Source organism: Mesoplodon densirostris, chromosome 9 (genome assembly GCF_025265405.1).
Source record: "Mesoplodon densirostris isolate mMesDen1 chromosome 9, mMesDen1 primary haplotype, whole genome shotgun sequence".
Classification (NCBI taxonomy): Eukaryota; Metazoa; Chordata; class Mammalia; order Artiodactyla; family Ziphiidae; genus Mesoplodon; species Mesoplodon densirostris.
Window position 1 is genome coordinate 99,848,723 of NC_082669.1, and position 12,920 is coordinate 99,861,642.

Sequence of the window (12,920 nt, forward strand, 5' to 3'; positions counted from 1 at the left end):
TATTCCCTTTCCATGTAAAAACGACACACAGGTCATCGGTGGGGAGGACAGAGCGGATCCCCGAGCACAGGGCTGGTGCTCATACTTTGGGTCCTTCTGGGCTCGTGTCACGTTCCCGCTGATCTCGGCCACAGTCATGTGGTCTGTTCTGCCTCGCAGTCTCCCGAGTCTCCTCAAGCCCCCCCAGTCCTCGAACAAGCTCGGCCCAAACAAAGGCACAGGAGAGTCAATACCCTTGAGGGCCCTCGGTCTCAAAGGGCCTAGAGCCCCAGCCTCCCCCATCCTGGGGCACAGTCCCTGAGGCCTACAGCAGGCCCCTTGGAGGGAGAACGTAGCCACCCCCTAACTCCTCCTGGGATCCCCCCACCCCATTCCCTTCCTCCTGCCTCCTGAGGTTTTCTCCCAAACAGACATGTTGCACCCAAGCCCTGCCTCAGGCTCTGCTTTGGGGACACCTCACCTACGGCAAATTGCTTCTACAATGTCACCATCTCCATCTCTGCCCAGGAATGAGGGCCACAGCCCAGTACTCATCACCAAGGGCCCTGCTCCTCCACCTGGCTTTAAGACCCAGTGAGCCAGAGGCCAATGGGGCCAAGGAAGAAAGGGAACGCCAGGCTCGAGCTGCCCTGGCGAGGCTGTGGCTGGGTGCTCCCTCCTCCTCTGGGGAGCTGGTGAGGCGGTGGGGAAAGGCTGGCCCGATCTGTCCCAGCTGTGATGCAGAGACCCGCAGCCGGGGGAGGCCAAGGGCAGGGGGGAGGGGGCCCATTCACTGGGGAGGGCACTCAGGACTCAGAACATATAATACAAGCGGCCCAGGGAGACTGGGCAAAGTGATTCAAAGGCAACATGCTCTGCCTTCTCGGCTCAAGGAGAGACGTCGACACCAGGGTAGACGAGGACAGTGGAGCCTGGCACGCCCACCGCTGGCTCCCCAGGGACAGCTCATTCCATGACAGATTCGGGGGCAGAGCTGCATAGCTGAGGGCACTCCTACTCATTTCTTGAAACCTCAGCACAAAGCACAGTGTCTGGCACATCTTCGGAATTCAAAAAATTACTTGTTCGATGCATAAATGAGGATTATAGCTCCAAACCCAGCTGTGGCTACAGGGAGAGTTCAGTAGCTACTAAGTGGTAAGTGCTCCGTTGACTGCAAATTATGCAAAAAGTCACGTGTGTTCATGTCTCCTCTGTCCATCTGCTTCCTCTCCCAACCACCCACCTGCCAGTTCACCAGACCACCCAGTAACCCCTCCTGTCGCACGCACCAATGATTTTTGGATCTTCACTGTCACCACCACTGAGGCGTAAGGGGTTGGACCACAAGGAATCTAACAACTGGGCCCCTCGGCGGGGCTCTCAGCCACCCAGGTAAAGGGGCAATAGCCCCGTGCCAGGTTGCCCACGGCACCCCACTTCTCCCATTTTGACGGGGCAGGTGGTAACCCCCTCTGTGGGGCAACCGACTCTGGGATCCAAGCCACCTCTGGCAACAGTTCTTAAGGGACAAAATAATAATTTAAAAAATGTAAATAAATAACTAAAGCAGGAAGAAACTCCTGGAGGTGATGGATCTGTTTAAGGCATAAACTGTGGTGATGGTTTTACCTCCAAACTCACCAAGCTGTACACATTAAATATGTACAGCTTTTTGTATGTCAATCATACCTCAATACAGTGGCTTTAAAAAAAGAATTCGCCCCAGAGCTTGCTTAAATCTGTCATCTGGCTCCACCCCCCAGAGAGCCTGTTCCTTAGATTTCTTTTGCAACCCAGGAATCTCCATTTTTAACAAGGACCTGGGTGATACTTTGGCAGAAGGGTCCTTGGATCACCCTTTGAAAACAACTGGTTTATACCTTGAGCTCAAGAGTGGTTCCAGCCCTCCTGTCCTCAGGTTTGGGGACATGTCGATGGCAATTCTGCAGCAAGGCAGAAAACTGGGCCAAGTTTCTGGGGCATCAACACTGCTTCTGCACCTGGGCCCTTGACCTCTGGGGTTGCTCTGGTTGGTTCATGTGGTCTGTGAAAGTACATGGTTTTTCAATGTCTTTGAAGTTGTGTGTGTGTCCTTGCGTGTATACGCATGTCTGTTGCGTGTCTCCCTCCATGTGGCAGGCATCTATGTACATCAGCATCTTTGCTACAGCTGAGCATTAGCTTCTGTCACCAAGGTGCTTGCAAGCCCACCTAGCTGTGCGTATGTCATGCATGGGCTTATATTGTGTTATCTGGGTTTATTCGTGTGACTGTGCACGTGCGTGTATGTAGGCAGGACTGGAACACCAGGGCAGAGATACACTCAAATACACAGAGAGGTTCTCCCTTTAATTATTTCATACTAAAAAACAATTCGATTTCAAATTATTTCACCACACAACTCAAGGTCCTAGAGATAAGTAAGGGAAAACTAAAGATAACCTAATAGCCCAGATAACTTATTGATTACTTCCCCTCAGAAAAGACACTGCACCTCTAAAAGCTTTTACATATTTATAACCACCTCCCTCATCTTGGTGAATGAGACTGTCAGTGGGTTGAATATTTCACTCAATATTCTCAAGGGTTAACTAGAACCCTTTCCTGTTGTACCTACTAGTAATAAAAAACAAATTAACTTAAAAAGCTAATGCCTGCAATGCAGATGCTTTCAGAGCTCTTATTTTCAATCAAACCTAACTTCTAGTCAGGAATTTGCACAAGCTACGCAATTTTGGAAACTATTTTTATGACTTTATTAAGTTACGCCTCCTTTTTTTTTTCTTTTGCAGTACGCGGGCCTCTCAGTGTTGTGGCCTCTCCTGTTGCGGAGCACAGGCTCCGGACGCGCAGGCTCAGCGGCCATGGCTCACGGGCCCAGCCGCTCCACGGCAGGTGGGATCTTCCCGCCCAGGGCACGAACCTGTGTCCCCTGCATCGGCAGGCGGACTCTCAACCACTGCGCCACCAGGGAAGCCCTATGCCCCTTTTTTGAAGCGACTTAGCTAAAGACATTTTGGAAGATGCCGTGTTCCCTGCTGATGGGGAGGAGATGATGGAGGGTCCCCGGCGTGAGTCAATGAGGCCAAGGTCAGCCCACAGGAGAGAACACTGTCCCCTGGCCATGGACTAAGCACAGGCCCCGGTCATAATGAGATCCAGACGTGGGGGTGTGGATGGCCCACAGTTGACATTCTACCAATATACTGACTCAGTGGAACACAGTCAGCTGGGGATGGATGGGGCCAGGACTGGAGCTACGGTCTCTTAACTCTCCTTCCAGAGGCTATTACTTGATAGCAGTGGTGGGACTTGAAACCCGGTTCTGGAGGCCAGAGCTTCACAACTGTGCCTCAGGGAAAGCAAAGTCCAGAAACAAAAGACAGCAAAACAAAACAAAGGAACAAAACCTATTCCCTCTAAGCCAACTCTGCAATCACAGTACCAGAATTTAAAAGCATTAAAAGTGTTCACATTTATACTGGCTAATGGCGGGGGATGGGGAGGGGATCCCCATTATAATCTAGGGCCTCTTCCCTTTATTTATGAAAAACTACTATTATCTCCTAGCCTCTGGGTGCTCCCCAACTTTTTGCCCCCGTTTCAACTGATAACTTCACTAATATCCTTAACTTCACTGAATTACTCCTTTGTTAAGTCCAAGCCCCTCAAGCCTCCATCAAAATTCTCCACGGTCAGGCCTCCCTCATCTAATCCTTACTTGCCAGCCCAAGCCTTCAACTCCTTGCAGGTGTCACTGTCATGCCCTCTCCCCGCATCTTCCCTTATTAATTCCAATCTCTGTGCCTCTCAGGCTCCCCCCATCCCCATCTCACATTTCCTTTAAGATGGACCTCAAGAGTACTTCAATATAGCCTATTCTCTAAAAACCCTCCCTATTAACCCATCTCGCAAAATCTTTCACTGACTTTGAATCTCTTTAACTGGTTTTTCTCATCACCGGTTCCCTAGAGTCTCAATGAATATCTGATGAGTGATCAAACATTTGTAATATCAAAGTATCAGAAATACACTCTAGGCAATTTGTGTCTTTTAATCTCCTCCGAGAAACCATAAACTCCTCCAGATTAGAAATCTTGCGCCTTATCTCCTACCCGTCAGTACATCACAGGACACACAGTATGCACCCAATGAATGTTTGATGAATTGAACGGAATTAAAATTTATCTCCCCCCGACCTAAAACAACCATGGAATCAATTTGAAGATAGTGTCTGAAACCAAAAGAACCAGGCAAAAAAGGTTACATTATTCTGAAAGAGTAGATTACTGGCCTTCATGTCCTAAATTTTTATGCACGCTCCACCCTTTTTCTTTGGTCCTGGTAATGGTCTTAAGTGTTTCAAATTAAGTCTAGACAAGAGCATTTTGAATAACCGGAGCAGAAACAAAAAAATCCACACATTTTAATCACTATTTCCTGCCTGAATGGCACGTCTTTTTGTTTGTTTTTCCTGAGTAGAGCTTAATATTTAGTCTTGTTTTCAGTTTGCTGGTCACACTGACAGTGGAAATACCCCAGCATCAATTTATTGCTTGCTCCAAAAAAATAACTGGCATCAATGTAGAATCAAATGCAGTAGTCCCCCCTTAATCACAGTCAGCCGCGATCTAAAAATATTAAGTGAAAAATTCCAGAAACAAACCATTCTTAAGTTTTAAATTGCCTGCTGTTCTGAGGAGCGTGATAAAGTCTCACAAAGTCCCGTTCTATCCCACGCAGGACGGGAAGGGCACCGTGGTGCTTGTGTTCAAGTAGCCCTTATTTTATTTAATAATGGCCCCAAATGGCAAGAACACGGATGCTGGCGATCCAGATGCTCCAAAGAGAAGCCTGTAAAGTGCTTCCTCTAAGTGAAAAGGTGAAAGTTCTCCATTTAATAAGGAAAGAAAAAGAAAGTATGCTGAGGTTGCTAAGATCTACGGTAAGAATGAAGAATGAATCTTCTATCCATTAAATTGTGAAGAAGGAAAAAAGAAATGCGTGCTAGTTTTGCTGTTCGCACCTCAAACTGCAAGTTACGGCCACAGTGTGTGATAGGGCTTGGTTAAGATGGAAAAGGCACTGAATTTGTACAATAAGATATTTTGAGAGACACCACATTCACATAACTTTTATTACAGTATATTGTTGTAACTGTTCTACTGTATTATTAGTTATCAATGTTAATCTCTTACTGTGTCTAATTTGTAAATTTCCTATGCATACCGGTATGTATGCATAGGAAAAAACACAGTGTACATAGGATTCTTTACTATCCTCAGTTTCAGGGACATCCACTGGGGGTCTTGGAACGTAACCTGGAGGATAAGGCAGGGCTGCTGTAGGGAAATGGCAGGGACTTCCAAGGTACGTTCACAGAAGTGCACAGGATCTGCTTCAGTTCCATCTCTTAGGGTGTGAACACTTCAAAGGAGACACCATTAAGGACCCCTTTCTCTCTCAGTGGGCCTCCAACAACCTGCACAAGCTCACCTCTGATTCCCCGTGGCGAGTCTTGGGGTACGTGCAGGGCGAGGACTTTCTCCAGGGACACCCCTCTGGAGACCGGGGTGCAGTGGGTCTGGGGCAGGGCCGTGGTGGTACTGTGTTCTTAACACGCTCTCCGAGTGATTCTTATGCACAATAAAGCCTGTGACCAGCGTGGTTTGATGGTTTAACTAGGTAACTGACCTTTGAGTTGGAAGGTCAGGTTGGACGGGGCTACCCACGCATCAGGGTTAAACAATGAAAAAAGCAGCCTTTGCTTCCTGAAAAACACACGGTCAGGCTTGCTTCACAGGATACCTACGGCAATATGCCCGGCCTCGACCAAGCACGCGCCTAATAGCCGGGGGAAACCGTTTGCTCCCCGAGACACACCTACTTTTCCAGGTACATCCCCCCCCCCCCACGAGGACAGGAACACCTCTTTACATCAGACTGTTTCCACATCACTAGGCGGGGACAACGGTGGGTTGAGACATTTAATACTGTCCATTTAAAAACAGGGCAGGACATTAAATGTCCTCCTCTTTGAAAGTGAGGTCGCCAGGGGATGATGGCCCAGCTCAGATACAGGGGGCCTGGGGGACCCAGGCCCTGCCGAAGGCTGGATCCACAGGGTGATGACTCCTCTACGTCAGGTGGCTCAAACAGAGTCTCTCACGACGCAGCTGAAAACGCCGACCTTCTCAGATAACAACGGACCACTGAGGAGCCTTCTCCACCCACCTCCTCTCCCCTGTAAGACGCAACACAATCAGGAAAATCGACTGGACCAATGTGGCCGGGAGCTGGCTGTCCCACGGCAAGGATTGATGCCGACCGGGCTGGAGGCTGCCCTCAAACCCTCAAACTGCCGTGTGTGGTAGCAAACTACTCCGGGGTTCAGACGAGACCCGGGGGAGGAACAGGACGCTGTGACCAATTTAGAGATGAAGCATCACTTCAGGCAGAAACACTGGGCTGGCTTTCATGTTGACTGTGCCCTTGAAAGCAGAGCTGGGCACAGGGGGGGCCACCAGGAGGACCCGAAGGACACTCGCCCTTTTTGGTCAAACCGACCACAGGAGGAAGGGGTCCTGCTCAGAAATTTATGCAACAGTCACATGAGGTCTAAAGAAAGGGGTCACATCACAACCAGAGGGAGGGCCTTCCAAGGCAAATGGGGGCACCGGGGCCGGAAGTGGAAGACGGAGAGGGGGCCTAAGGAGAGCCCTGGACTCACGGCACATGAGCCTTCCACACCCGGCGGGGCGGTTTCTCCTGCCGCCCAGAGCTCCTGCGCTGGGGTCCCCCGTACCTGGGCACCAGGGCCGACATGAAAGCGCAGGAAGCCTGGAGAGTCTGTCTGCTGCGAGAGGGGTGCCACGTGTCACGTAGGCACAGGAAGGTGAGAACACGAGTGAGGCCAAGAGTCCCGAAGTCAGCTTACCCAGTGCATCAAGTTTGGCTGTAAGTATGCATTGCCTTTTATTTTTGTGGTACGCGGGCCTCTCACTGTTGTGGCCTCTCCCATGGCGGAGCGCAGGCTCGGCGGCCACGGCTCATGGGCCTAGCCACTCCGCGGCATGTGGGACCTTCCCGGACCAGGGCACGAACCCGTGTCCCCTGCATCGGCAGGCGGACTCTCAACCACTGCGCCACCAGGGAAGCCCAGCAGGCAGATTCTTAACCACTGCGCCACCAGGGAAGCCCCTGCATTGCCTTTTAAATAGAATTTTTAAAAGCCTTTTTACAAGTTGCTCCGCTCAAGTTTTAGAAAACATGAATAAAGCCAGTATCGTCCATTAAACGGCATCAAGTTAACAAAATAATAAAAGCCCGAGCAGCCTTGACTTCACTGCAGTTCACCCTAAATTCAGGCCAAGACCTAGGAAGGAGCGGCCTGGCATGCTGAACTGGCACCCCCAAGTGTAGAGTGACAGCGGCGGCGGGGGGCTGGCCAAGGCACTGGCTATCCCTCGGATGGGCTGGTGACCCTAGATGACCAGAGCTTGCGTTCAGAGAAGGGCACTTTGTCGAGAGCACGCCTGTGGTTCCAGCCCCTAGCCAGCGTCTTCCTTCACCCTCTCCCGGGGGTCCACAGGGCCTGCTCCCTCCACCTTCAGGCCCAGGCTCCCCTTCCTCGGTGGCCACAGCCCTGGGCTCACAGCCTCCCCCTCTGCCTGGCCCCGGGGCTGCGGGCCTGACAGCAGACCGCAGAGGTCTAAGAAGCTGGTGAGCGGAGAGGAACCGGGTGAGCAGTACAGATCCACCCCTCCCGGAGCCCAGCAAGGACGCAGATGCGAGGCTCCTCCCTGGATGCTCAGGGCAGGCGGGTTGGGGGGAGGACAGCACGGGTGGAGGGGCTTAGAGACTTGTCTAATTCGGGACTGAGATGAGGGAGGTGAGGGGGCAGTGTGGATGTGTGGCCTGTGGCCACAGACCTCCCAGCAGAAGGGGTACGAGGTCAAGGTCAGAGACCTACGGGCTGAGGGCCGGCCGGCCGGAGGGGTGAGCAAATCGGCAAACAAGGTGTGGGGGGGACGGGTATGCCTCAGAACGTGTGACGGGCCCACTGTGCTGACGCGGCTCAAGCACATTCCCCGCCTTTCTCCGTGGCCGGGAAGGAGGTGTGGGGAAAGCACGTGCTCACTCAGGGGTCGGGCCAGCAGGGCTCGGGCACGGAGGAGTCGTGGGATCCTGGTTCTACTGCGCACGTGTCAACCTCTTAAATGTGTTGTCAGCCCCATCTTCTCATGGGCGTTTTAGTTTCGTATTTTGCCAACTTCCATTTTCACCAGGCCGTTCAACATCCCCGCAGACACGGCCCATCACCATCTCCCCAGAACAGATTCACTCGCTTCCCATTTCCAACCAAGCCCTGTGCACTGACGGCGCGCCAGATACGGAGCCAAGGACCCAGCTGCGTCCCGGCTCCGTCATCCAACAGCCCCAACACGGCTGCTGCCCGGACTCTCCCAGGTTAGGGGTCAGGGACAAAGGGGTTAGAGAAACGAGGCAACCAGCCCAGTCGCACAGCTCAGCGAGCGGAGGGTTGAGGCTTTCCTGACCCCAGAGCCAGTGCTCTCATCTGGGTCCCACCAGAGCAGCGATTCCTAACCCTGGCTGCGCACTGGGAGCCCCAGGAGAGCTGTGACAAACACCCATGTAGGACGCCACCCCCAGAGATGTCGACGATTCAGTGTGTGGGGACTGGGACCTAAATCAGGTTATTTTTTAAAGCCCGCTCCACACACCGGTGATTTTGACATGGAGCCAAGGGTGGGAAGCAGTATGCCACAGACTCCAGGATGGCGAGGGCCTTGCCTCTGCTCTCCTGGCTGTGTCCCGGTCCCCAGTGCTGTGACCGGCTCATGTTAGAGGTGAAATAAATCCTTGTTGAACGAGTGAAGGAATGAAAGCGTCACACTTTCCCACCAAGGGTGCTACAATCCTTCATCTTCCTGACCCCAAAGTTCTCCCACCACCGGAGCCCGCTGACTGGTCCCTAGGCTACAGACCCTCCCTCCTCCCATCCCCTTTCCACACGGACACAGAGCCAGCCTCTCAGAGCATCGCTTTCATCCTATCACCCACCCTCTGTTGTTGAAATGTTTCCGCACTTGCTCCATGTTTATGGACACAGTTGCAACCCCTTCATCTGGTATCTAAGACCCCAACATCCTGGTCCCAACCTATCCTTGCAATCAGATTTTCCACCACCCACGGATTCTCTGTTCTGCCAGGCAGGCGTCCTCCTGGTCTGCAGCGCGAGTCTTGCGCATTCTTGCCAGAGTGACTTCATAATGCGTGTCCCTCTCGCTCCTTCACCCGTGTCTGGATTCCACCCATCTGTGACAACCTGACCCCCCGACCATGCCTTTGCTCTTTGCCCACAGCCCCCCGGGAATCCCTCCCAACTCTGAACCTCTACACTTGGCTCCATTCTTACACGGCTTCTAATCATCATTTCAATGTGCACATGTCCTAAATTTCCCGACTACATCATGATCACTTGAGGGCAGCAATCTTACCTCCCAGGCAGTGACCAACACTGCACGTGCTCTGTGAATGCCGCTGGGCACTCAGCATCTCCTGTCTCGGGGCAAACGGCCTTACCTGTAATATCTGGACTGCAAGTAGGTGGAGCACACAGCCTTGGACACGTGACTGGCTGAGCCGAAGTCGATGACCTTGACTCTGTACGGCTGTCTAGCTGGATCCACCAGCATGATGTTTTCTGGTTTGAGGTCGGCGTGGATGAGACCTAGGCTCTTCAGCTTCATCAGGGCTGTGGCAACCTGCTGGAGGACCGGGCGAATGTATTTGAGGGGCAAGGGGCTGAACTTGTTCTGCTTCAGAAAGTCATAGAGGTTCTGCTCCAGCATCTCAAAGACCAAGCACGTGTGGTTCTTGTGCTGGAAGCACTCGTAGGCACGGACGAAGTTGTAGTCGTCGGCGCTCTCTGTGCTCAGGCGGGCCAGGATGCTCACTTCGATCTGACCTTGGCGGGCGTATGACGGGTGGTTCTTCAGGATCTTGATGGCCACAATCTCGTTGGTGCCCCGTTTCCAGCACTTGACCACTTGCCCAAACGTCCCTCGGCCCAGGAACTCTAAGACCTCGTACGTGTTGGTCATGGAGCACAGCACCTCATGCTGGACCAGCTGATAATCCCCCTCGCTGTTGGAGCCACTGTTTTTGGAAGTGGCGGTCGAGGTGGTGGCAGTGGGTACAGTGGCCCCGCTGGCGTTATTCTGGATCATGGGTGGGTGCTCGTCGACGAGCTGCACGCTGCTTGTGTTCTCGAGCTCCTCACTCTTCCGCTTGAGTCCGCATTTTTGGTAGGTATCCAGAAGACTCACAGTGCTGCGACGCATGAGGTTGTGCGGCCCGCCGAGGACTGGCCCCGTGACGGAAGTGCTACCTGCTGATGTCACGACGATGTGCCCGGTGCTTCCTGGGAAGATGATGGTCTGCTCGTACGGTAGGCTGGGGTTTGGGATGGGCAGGGAAGCGCTGACGGTCGCGGCGGCTGGCTGGGATGGTGGCGCGTTCTTGCTCTGGCCGTACACTTTGCTGTGGGAGCCGTACCCGGTCATGTCCCAGTTGGAACCCGGCTCTACTTTCAGTTTCTTCACGCTACAGAAGGCACTTGATTGAAGGGTGTGAGGGGAGAAAACGTGCACATGTGAGGCCATACCTGTGAGAAAGTGAAAGGCAAAAAGAAATAGCTTAGTCACCCTTACTCGGATGAACGCGGCAGAGCCACTTCAGGCTGACCGGCGGCGTGGGTCCTAGAGTGTATACTGTCTTCTCACTTCGAAACGACGTCGGAAAAGTGAATCTATTCCACCCAGAAGCACCGGCTGGTCGCTCGGTCTGCGGGCTCCAGGGGTTCCAGTGTTGTGCCCGCCACCATCAGGAGGGTGGGAGGCTTGAAGGGTGGGAATACAGTCAAGACTCAGAGACACAATTAGAATACCAGAACTTAGTTCATTATGTAGTGGTTTTTTTTTAATAAATATCGTTTGTGATAGAAACAAATTCTTCCTCAGTTCTCACTGGGCTGCAATCCTATTAAAACTGAAGACTGTATCAGGTGGCCCAGCTGTCATGTACTTAGTTGTCTCACGTGGCCAGCTCCTCTCTGTCACAGGCCCTAAGACTGTCAGGCTTACTCATCTGAGGAAACAGCTTCCATACAGGTCCGATCACAGAGTCACTCGTGATCTGCTGGCTTCTGGATGAACCATAATTACCCCCTGGCATCTCAGTCACCTTAAATAATTCTGTAGGGTTGAATCAACCAGCAGTTGGTCCGACGTTTTCATTTAGATTGTCTGAATCATTTTATCAGCTTTTTTTTGGAGGGGAGGAGTGGACAGCACAATTCATGGGCTCTATTCACTCAGCGTTCCTGCTTTTATCTATCAATACATTTATCTAGAAAGTAATACTACTTCATATCAAAACCTCACCCACAATTTAGATAACCTCAGAAATCTGTAAGACCATAACTCTGGAATGGCTGTACAATTTATAATTATGGTGATAGTGGAAACAAACAAAAATTCATAAAAGTGAATTAAGGAAAAGTAACAAGGTGATGAGGAAGGATAAGTCCTTACAGGTAAAAGCAGAAACACTGCCCATCTTCTAAGCTGCAGTTGAGAAACATTTCCTATAAAAGCATAAGGAAAGTGGGGTTTCTATCAAGCGCCGTTGGTGTTTCGCGATCCCAGTGTTCGTGTCTCTCTGACACCCTGGCATTACCTAGGGGGGTTATTTAACATTTTCCTTTTCTCCTCGTCACCCATCACCCTAGTCCACCCTCTCTCTCAGCAACAACCCACCTTCCACTCTGTCCAGAAGCCTGAGGCCAGCAGCCTTGCTGTCCATCTTTATTCTCTTCATTTCAAAACACTCCTGAATTTGCATCCATCCTCCATCCTCTCTTCCATCTTTCTGGTCTCAGAGGAAGAGGTGTCTCTCTGTTCCAACACTAAAAGTTCCCCCTATTCTCACGATTCAGCCTCTCTCGTTTTCTCTTGAATGCTATGCTCCCTCCGCTGTCCACTCTGATGGCTTTCAATTTCTCCCTGTTAATTGGATCCAAGTCCTTAGTAGGTACTTAATAAAGTTTTGCCAAAAGGATCAGTGACAATCTTTCTCTTCTGCCTTCACAGCTGCACATGGAAACTCCCAACTTGGAAGGTGAGAGGAGTAACAGCCGTATTCTTCCTTTTCGATACTTTCCTTCTTCTCACCTGTAATCAATCGTTTATGCTCCCTTTTCTTCAAGGCTCACTCCTTAATCCATCTCCCCCAACACATACACACACTACAGGACTCTGTTCTTAAAGGTAAACGACCTCCTAATTGCCTAATCCAATGGCCTTTTTTCAGCCGCTAATCTCTTTGACCTCTCGGCAACTGACCAATCTGATACTGCTGACCACGACTTCCTTCTTGATGCTCTTATCTGGGCTGTGTGAATCTGTAACCTCCCTATCCCGCGTCTGACTGCACATTGTGTGCTGGCTGGTTCCTCTTCCTCTTCCTCCTTTAAAATGTGGGCGTCTCCAATGTTTGGACTCTGTTCTCTCTGGATCGAAGCTGTCACCTCTATGCAGGCGACCCCGACACGTTCATCACAGGCGAAATGCTCCCTCGTGCCTTCCAGTGACGTATTTCTACCTCCTGCTACAAAATCAAGGATGATCTTCCAAAGATGAACTCCTTACCTTTTCCTAAAAATCTAGCCATTTCACCCTCCATGATAATGTCCCCATGGCTGTTCATAAAACATTCTTCTAGTCACTTGGTTCCAAACCTTTGAGGATTCTTCTTTGCCTCCATGGATGGACAAGAAGATTTGGAGTCTCATTTCTCTGTCCTTCAAAATGTCTCTTGTAACCATCTCTTTGTTTCTGTTCTTGCTGCCTCTT

General features: G+C 51.3%; 1 protein-coding gene across 4 annotated transcripts in view; it reads right to left on the bottom strand.

Annotated features, from left to right (window-relative positions):
- The window catches only part of HIPK2 (homeodomain interacting protein kinase 2), a 187,114-nt gene that overhangs the window by 111,346 nt on the left and 62,848 nt on the right, over window positions 1–12,920 (bottom strand). For all 4 annotated transcript variants that reach the window (XM_060107539.1, XM_060107538.1, XM_060107537.1 and 1 more), the window contains exon 2: window positions 9,589–10,672. In XM_060107539.1, coding sequence (XP_059963522.1) covers window positions 9,589–10,672 — 1,084 coding nt within the window. The remainder of the gene's footprint in view (window positions 1–9,588; window positions 10,673–12,920) is intronic.